Source organism: Tarenaya hassleriana, unplaced genomic scaffold (assembly GCF_000463585.1).
Source record: "Tarenaya hassleriana unplaced genomic scaffold, ASM46358v1 Cleome496, whole genome shotgun sequence".
In the NCBI taxonomy this organism is placed as follows: domain Eukaryota; kingdom Viridiplantae; phylum Streptophyta; class Magnoliopsida; order Brassicales; family Cleomaceae; genus Tarenaya; species Tarenaya hassleriana.
In genome coordinates this window covers 31,318-40,212 of record NW_010967668.1, presented here as the reverse complement: position 1 = coordinate 40,212, position 8,895 = coordinate 31,318, and the positions used below count along the sequence as shown (strand labels likewise).

At 39.8% G+C, this 8,895-nt stretch overlaps 1 protein-coding gene across 1 annotated transcript; it reads right to left on the bottom strand.

Moving 5' to 3' along the window:
• Positions 1-3,723: 3,723 nt before the first annotated feature.
• On the bottom strand, positions 3,724-8,465 carry LOC104825835 (QWRF motif-containing protein 2). The gene is made up of 6 exons (XM_010558222.2): positions 6,683-8,465; positions 5,706-5,825; positions 5,072-5,188; positions 4,878-4,967; positions 4,320-4,427; positions 3,724-4,212 (listed from the first exon to the last, which is right to left on the bottom strand). Exons 1-6 carry the CDS (start codon positions 8,189-8,191, stop codon positions 4,132-4,134), a joined length of 2,025 nt encoding a protein of 674 aa, XP_010556524.1. The 5' UTR covers positions 8,192-8,465; the 3' UTR covers positions 3,724-4,131.
• Between the last annotated feature and the right edge of the window lie 430 nt (positions 8,466-8,895).

Below are 8,895 nucleotides of genomic sequence, written 5' to 3'. Positions count from 1 at the left end.
ATAGGCTAACCAGTCCCCGGCAACGGCGCCAAAAACTTGATACGTGTGTACCGAGTCTAGAATTTATACCCGATTCACAACTCACCGCAAGGATACGGATCGTCGTAACACGGGGTCGAACGCAAGGACCGGTAGCTAAATCTCAATCTAATCGAGACTAAATCAAAGCAAGCAAGTAGAAGTGATGGTGGAAGTGTATGGAAAGAATAGAAAATAAGGAAGCAAAGCAATAAGAATGTGTAAACTAGCAATCTAAGATGACCGTGGGTGTCGGGACCGTATTCGCGTGTATGGGTATATGCTAAGCATGCGAGAATCACGATATTGAATCTGTATTCATGAATCGTCAAGCAACAAAGATAGAGAAATCACATCCCGACGTATAACTCACTATCTAAAGTTTTCTAAATCCATATCCCTATGTGATTTATCAAACTAGATGCATGAAGAACACTATCATCAATCCTAGATCGATCAAACCATATTCCTATGTGAATAATACGATCTATTCTATCGATTTCGATCCGAAACTAAACCCATATTCCTATGTAGCTCAGAATCTGAAATAATTGGCCAAGGGGTCAGCAAACACTAATCGAATAAAGCACAAATCGATAAAACCGAAACAAATCCAAATCGTAACCAAGTTAGGGTTCAAACATACCCAAAACACAAACGAATCCCTAACCCACAGCCGTGGATCTACTCACGGTTCATGGAAAAACACTGAGCAAAACCAGAAACAGAAAGAAAAGAGGGAGAAGAAAGACTCATGTCGACAGCAAGCGATCTTCACGTTCCAACTCTCCTTCTTCTTCCCGAAATCCCGTAAAACTCCTATTTCTCTCACCAAAGCTCTCCAAAGTCTGTATAAAGTCTGTGTGTCCCTTTTGGACGTCTGTAGAATCCTTTTATCAACCCTAGGCGGCGCTCCCGAAGTCCTACTCCCGTTCCAACTCTGAAAATTCGATCTGGGCTTTTTCTGGGTTTTGACTCGGACCGAGTCAGTACTCTGACTCGACCGCATCAAAACGAGACATGATGAATTCGGCCCAGCCCAATCTTCTGACTCGGGGTAAACTGACTCGGACGTTCTGACTCGGTCTCCTCGTAACAGGCTTGAATTGGACCATTTTTAGCATGTTGACTCGGCCCAATTTCTGTTGTTGACTTTGGCCGAGTCAAGGTAGGAAGTTCTTGATGTATTTCATCCTTTTAGCTCCAGATTGCTTCCATCTTGGTCCAAATCTCATCCAAGACCTGTAATCCAATAAAAACACAACCAAACCAAGTTTCGTAGCCTAACGCGCCTATAATGTCTATAAATGAATATGATCCTCATGTAAATCCTATAAAAACATCCAGGAAATATAGAGAGATATAAGAGTTATCAGTTGGTGGAAAGACCCGAAAAGAAGAAAGCCATCATAATGAAGTGGATCTACAAACTCAAGGTTGCTGCAGATGGATCCATACAAAGGCACAAGGCGAGATTGGTTGTAAGAGAGTTCAGTCAGAAGTATGGTGAAGATTACACAGAGACGTTTGCACCTGTGTCAAGGTACGATACCATCAGGGTCATACTTGCGATTGCAACACAAAATAGGTGGACACTACATCACATGGATGTGAAATCCGCATTTCTGAATGGTGAACTTGAGGAAGAAGTATTTGGGAGCAACCTCAAGAATTTGAATTAGAAGGCAAAGAAGATCACATACTAAAGCTAATAAAAGCTTTGTACGGTTTGAAACAAGCTCCAAGAGCGTGGTATAGCAAAATCGATGGATATTTTCTCAAACAAGGCTTTGAGAGATGTCCATACGAGGCGGCAGTATACATCAAAAGGCTTGGAGATGATATACTGATCATCTCACTATATGTGGATGACATGATCATTACCGGGAGTAATGGGGAGAACATTGGAAGATTCAAAGAAGAAATGATGCATCACTTTAAGATGTCAGACCTTGGCAAGATGGAGTGTTTCTTGGGCATAGAAATAAAGTAAAGTTCAGATGAAGTTTTCTTATCCCAAGGAAGCTATGCGAAGAAATTTTTGGAGAAGTTCAAGATGTCTGACTGTAAACCAGTCAACACACCACTTGAGCCGAATGGTAAGAACATTGATACGGAGGAGGAGAAAGAAGCAGATGCAAAAGAATACCGAAGTATGGTGGGAAGTATGTTGTACTTAACGGCCACAAGACGAGATCTGATGTACGCTGCAAGTTATCTTTCAAGATTCATGAACAAACCGGAGATGATACATTTCAAGCAAGCGAAGAGGGTATTGAGGTATGTCAAGAGAACCATTGATCTTGGTTTACACTTCAAACCCGAGAACACTGTATTGTTGTAGGGATGTATATTGTGATAGTGATTGGGTCGGAAGTCAAGATGATATGAAAAGCACAAGTGGTTATGTGTTCAAGATAGGAGGAGCAATATTTTCATAGTAGACAGAAAAGCAAGAAGTGATCGCACAATCAACGGCGGAAGCAGAGTACATCTCAGCAGTAGCTGCGGTGAACCAAACCATATGGCTACGGAATCTACTTGATAGTTTGGGATGCAAGCAAGAAGGGAGCACACCGATCTTCTGTGACAATAGCTCATCTATTTCCATTGGAAGAAATCCGGTTCAACATCGGAGGACGAAGTATATCAACATCAAGTATCATGTGGTTAGAGAAGCGGAGTACAATGGAGTCATCAAACTCACATACGTCAAAGGAGAAGAGCAACTGGCAGACATCTTCACAAAGGCACTAGGAGCTTCAAGATTTGAAGATTTGAAGAAGAAATTTGGGATGACAAACAAATTAATCAAGGAGGAGTATTGAGAAGGTGATTCATTCGCTTACGTCATGTTTATGTAATGATTATGTAAGAGATTACATCATGATGATGTAATATTTATGTAAGGAGTTGTAGAAATTTGAATTGGTGTGTGTTAGGTGTGATTGAATAAAATAAGGATATAATAGGTGTGATTGATTGATGATGTATTATGAAGATGTATGGTTGTGATGAGAGTACTAAGTTTGGAGTTTTAGTATAAATAGGGGGTGTTGTATGGAGTTTTTCATATCAAGCTTTCCTAAGTATTTCTAAGCATTTATCTCTCTTCTCTCTTTGTTTCCTTACAAAAGTTCTAAGCATAAGTGCTACAAATCTTCGATATTTTCTCGTTTTACTTTTCTTTGCACTATGCACTAAAAAAGAGAAGATAATAAACTTGTGAATGACAATATGATACAAGCTTCGTAACAAAGATAACCCTAACCATTCCTAATTAATTCATTATACCCACTGATCAAAAGCAGTCATCCCGGAATTAGAATTACCCAGCAGATCTATTACCTACCTGGATTGCAAAATCCATCTAGTCATCCGAAGAATGAGGTTGGTTTTTGATTTTCAGTTAGGGTAATTTGGTCTTTTACCTTAGACGTAGCAAACTAACGCAAATGGAAAATAGCGTTTTGATTCCGGTTGTGTTTGTCTGTGGTTTAACAAATCGGTTTCTCAACCGCCACCACCTATCAGATATCGTATACCGCTTCGTTTGTGCGTGGTAACGGTGTATCCAATCATCCCCTTAATTCTTCTTGATTTTATATGTCCAAACCAAATAAACTAATCAAAATCATGAGAGAGAAAGAGGTTATAATTAGAGAGGGCATGAAACATAAACCTAACTACTAGTAAAAGGTAATGAAAATTCATCAAAAGTGGAATCAAAGGAGAAATAAGGTCAGTAGTGATATCAGACATTACAATTTTTTTTATATGTACATTCCATCTTCTTCTGTATACAAATCAAACTAAGCTAGCACTTCAGAGACAACACCCACTGTTTTTTTTTTTCGTTTCCTTTTCTTGAACATTTTTCTCCTGTTATCTTCAGATACAAAAAGACTTACACAAACAAAACAAATCCCAATACACATAGGGCAAGACCCAGAGAGAGAAATCGGGCGAAACGGAACAATATCCCCCCCGAGAATTTCGCCTTGATCGGGTTGAAAACGACAAGGTCGGGATTCTCGGGAAGGCCTCGGAGTAAACGTTAGCAGATCTGTTTGGTGAGTAGTCAAAAGGAACGGCGAAAGAGATCATCAGTTTCTACACATGTGAAGTCAGGCTGCTTGTGACCGGTATCCGACTTAGCTGTATTACGTGCGTTTTCATGCTACAATCTGTTACCTGTCCCATTTTTTTTTCGTTTTTCCCGGGTCAGCAAGAATGCGAATAACAAAGAAAACGGTTCTGAAATGAAGGAAAACGAAGGAAGGCAGAAGAAGAAATCTTACCTGCAAGGCTGCTACCCTTGCCAAGAAACCTTGACACTTCTGGAGCAAAAACTTTTCCTTTGCAGCGATATTCACGAGCTCGGCCATTATAGAATTCGTTTCGTCCACCTAACCACGAAAACACACTCGTTCGTATAAACGGGCTAAAAGCCTTACCTCACAATTCACAAACAATGCATATATATATATATATATATATAAGGCCTTGGATGGGTTAATTCTCAAACAAAAAGTTTCTCATCAAGAGGTGAGAGATCCTCTAAACAATGAACATGCATCGGCATTTTGAATAAAGATATGAATGAGACGACATTGAGGACAATATGAATGAGACGACATTGGCATTTTGAATAAAGATATTAACTTTTTAACGCAGATAAGGTAAGTAATACCCATAACTATTCATCCAAAAGTTACTTTTCTATTCTCAAACACCATTTTCCCCATTTTTCATTGGATCATCAAATATTAGAACCATAATGTCAAAGAGAAGATAATTTTTTGTTGATTTCTCAACGGTAGTTTGTTCGAAGTTCATCACTGAGATAAGATACTTACCTTTGTGGATAATGCGCATATGGAAGATGCCATAGCTTGCATCACATCGACAGCTGAACTGACAGAATGCTTGAGATCTTCAGTATCAGCCTAACAAAGCAGAAATGATGCAAAAAAAAAAAAAAACATTCAGAAAAATCCGGCATTACTCCAAGTAAACACTTAAACCAACACGATTACACAAAGGCACTTACCACAGCTTTACCGACAATCGGAAGGCGGAGAGTGCTGGCCTTCAAAGCTTCGGTTGCTCCAGACAAAGAATTTGAATGATCTTTCTCCAAAAGGGACCATTCTTCAAAGTAACCCATCTACATTTGAAAAAATACAATGATTTTAATCACAAGGTTAGGAGACTGATAGTAAAAGAAATACTCAAAATTCCTTTAAATGTTTCTCAGCTATGGTTACACTAAGGATGTTCCGATTTTTTGGTGCCATGGTTTCTATTCTTGGAAAGTTTGAAATAAACCTATCGTTGTGGTTTTTAGCCTGTTTTATTCATCAAAGATTAAGAATGCTATGAGATGATCCTAAACAATTAGTCAATACTAGCTTCTAGAGATAAATTTGGAAAATGTTACAACAGGGAAGCACTTATTCACAGCCCAGACAAAGTTGTAAAACCAAGAAGCAGTCATCACTCTGCCACATTACGGAAACATTTTTCAACTTCAAAATCACGAAGCCTAAGCCTATAAAAAGTCTGGGTTTTCTCAAATATACAGGAAAAATCATGACTGATGATGCCATTGTTAGTTTACGGTATTTTTTATTTAGAGGAAAGCAGTGAAAAAAGTGTAAAGGGAGCTTATTATATATTCTCACCTGCTTTCTCAGGATCGAAGCCAGTTTCAGTTTCTGCCGTAACAATAGCAGCTTGATTCGTTTCAGAGTAACAGTATGGCGCAATTCCGAGATTGATACCCAAGCATTCCACAGATTTTTCTGGTAAACAAGAGAAGAATCGCCCGGATTAGAAGGAAAGCTGAATATGGGTTGACATCATTTAATAAAGCATGCTAAAACATAAAAGACATGAAAAAGGATATGAATGGAGACAACATGCATTGCTCATCTGAGCCTAGAATAGCTTGCTAGCTCAGAAAACAGCTAAAATAAGAAAAACATTAAATGGAAAGTCAATTTTATGATGGACCAGATAGGATACTATAGTTTAGAACTATGCTGCTAATGATGCCCACAGTCCATCAGGCTATTATCAGAATGGATTTAAGTCCATGTATCTGCCCCACCATGAGCCTAGTTTACATGATCATCAAATTATTATCTCTAACCATCTCTATGGATATCTTCTCATCCCTGAAAATGCCACAATCTTTCCATCCTTGTTGCAGTTCACTCAATGGGTGTATTTTAAAAAAAAAGGATCTTTTGACAGCCCTCCAGCTAAAGCGGTCCAAAACTTAAATAAAACGTTGTTCCAAACCCATGAGACTTATCACGGCATCATTGTTTACCTACATTGACCATTTCTAGAAAAAAATCTTAGTCCCATGACAACATTTATTCATGGATAAGCAACTGGAGAGTGGAGATCTTGCTTCCACACACTCAAAACTTCTGATCTCACAAGAATTTGCTCAATATGAAAAGCTAAAGCTAGATTTTACAGCTTGAAAATTCCCAAACATGTTTATGGCATTAGCATTAAAGATATGCATATGTTAATTATAAACATGTAGCAGTCTTTAAGAATCTATAGAGCAGTTAACCATACTTGGAGTCTTGGACACACTAACATATAACAGTGTGAAAGGAAAGAAACCCCAATCAGGGCATACCTCCGCGTTCAATCTCTGCACCATGAAGGTAGAGTCTGCCCTCGCATTCACAAACCGCCATTGCAGGTAACGGTTATACAGAAGCCTCAACAAATGTGCATCCATAACACGATCCTCTCCAATTTTTCCCCTCCTAATATCAGCTGAGAAACTAAGAATTGAAGGAGTGTTGCCATTGTAAGCGTTCATTTGATCAGCAACTCCATTTCTCACTCGAGCAGGACTTGAAATTGCCCTAGCCGGAGATAACGTGGTTGTCGCCCAAAGCTTGCTTGGAGAAGAAGGGCGGGTAGCTCCTCGTGTAGGAGAAGCCATAATACGAGGAGACGCTAAAGGACCGTCACTAGAATATCGTTTCGAATGACCAAACTTTGATGAGGTACTACCGGTTCTTGAACTCGGGCTAGAGGATAAAGGCGAACCAGGATCCTGTAATCGCCTTAACCGGCTATTAGTCTCTTGCCAGAATCTAGCAGAAGCCATGATATTACGAGGCAAGCTCTTTGTTTTAGAAATTTCACCATTGATACCAACACTACCACCTGAACCACATTCTTGAACACCGTTAGTGCTACCGGACGAAACACTATCAGTATCAGATGCAGTGAAATCACACGAAACATTAGAGGCCAATTCATTAGCTGAATGTATTTCCGGATTTCGCTTGCTTTCGCCCTTCACTTCCAAAAACTCATCTGAGCTTCCCAAATCTAAACTCAGCCTCCCATCAACAGAAACCCTAGGACTCTCATCAATCAAAGAATGATGCAACAGTGATTTGCCCACAAACCCAGATCCTAGTTTCATCCCACAATCCAAGCTTCTCGAAAGCGGGTTAGACCCAGATTCAGAATTTCCCTTCCGAGATGTTCCCGGCCATCGAAGATTATCCACAGGCCTAGAGTTATCCCTTTGATCTCTCACCGGGGTTGATTTTCGCCTCTCCGGCGTAGATTTCCGGTGAGAAACCGGCGTGGTAGTCTCCTTCTTCTTGCTAATCGGAAGCGAAAACGCTTCTCCTTGAAACGAAACCGACAAACTCCGAGTGGAAGTGATGAGCATCTTTGTCGCCGCCGACATTTCGGTGCCACTCGCTCCCGCGACAGGAGCCGGAGATTGCCGTCTCCGGTCCACCGATTGGGATCGTTTGGGCAACAATGAAGGTGTTTTGACCAAATTTGAAGCAGAATTCGTCGGGCGAGAGAGGAGGGGAGAGGGGTATCGCTTACTTGTCTTCAGTATTGCAGAAGAAGAAGACGACGAAGATGTGGTAGTGGTAGTGGTAGTGATAGTGGTAATGGTAGTGTTAGAGGAAGTAGAAAGAGAAGAAGGAGAAGGAGAAGGGGATAAGTAGCGTGACGGGACCTGTTTCCCTCTGGGTCTTCGCTGCTGTTGTCGTTGTTGTTGTCCGCCATTGCTGGCGATGGGTCGAGGTTTTTCTTGCCGATCTCGAGGTGGGTTTCGCGGGTCAGTACTAGAGATTGCTGCTTGAGGAAACGCAGCCACCATTATCGGACCTCCGAGAGAAAATCTCTTCTTCTTTCACTTCTTCTTCTTCCTCCTCCTCGTGTTCCTCACATTGCATTTAAGAGATTTGCCTCCTCCTCCACTCCTCCGAAGCAAATTTCACAGATTTCCATGCAAATCAAAGAACCCAATATAGATTTGAGCAGGATTTTGCATTTGAGAGAAAGAGAGAGAGAGAGAGAGATTGAGAGAATTGTAGGTGGGGTTTCCGGATTTGGGGTTTCCTACAGCTCCGTGGAGGTGTGTGAGCTGATTTTTAGTCTTCCCCTTAATTTTCTTTTCCTTTTCGAAGGTATTAATGAATGTTAGCGGCTTCGTTTTTGCTTAACAATGCTTAATAACGATTATTTAATCCTTAATCCTATGTTTTTCACGCCCTAATTTTTTTAATTCCAATTGCGACATCACTGGAGAGTGGAGACTTCTTGTTTCTCTCTCTTATTATCAAAATAACCAATGTTTATTTAAAAAATGAATATATAACTAATAAAAAAATCTAAATATAGAAACAAACCGAAATAATCGATAAAAAATAATAATATACCGTTTAATCAATTTCATTCGATTAACGTATAAGTTATTTTGAGAAGTATCCAAATCAAAATAAAATACCAAAACTCTATTCGGTTTGATTTTAAACCCTTAAAACTATTACACTAAATTAAATTATCATAAAACTTTAAAGT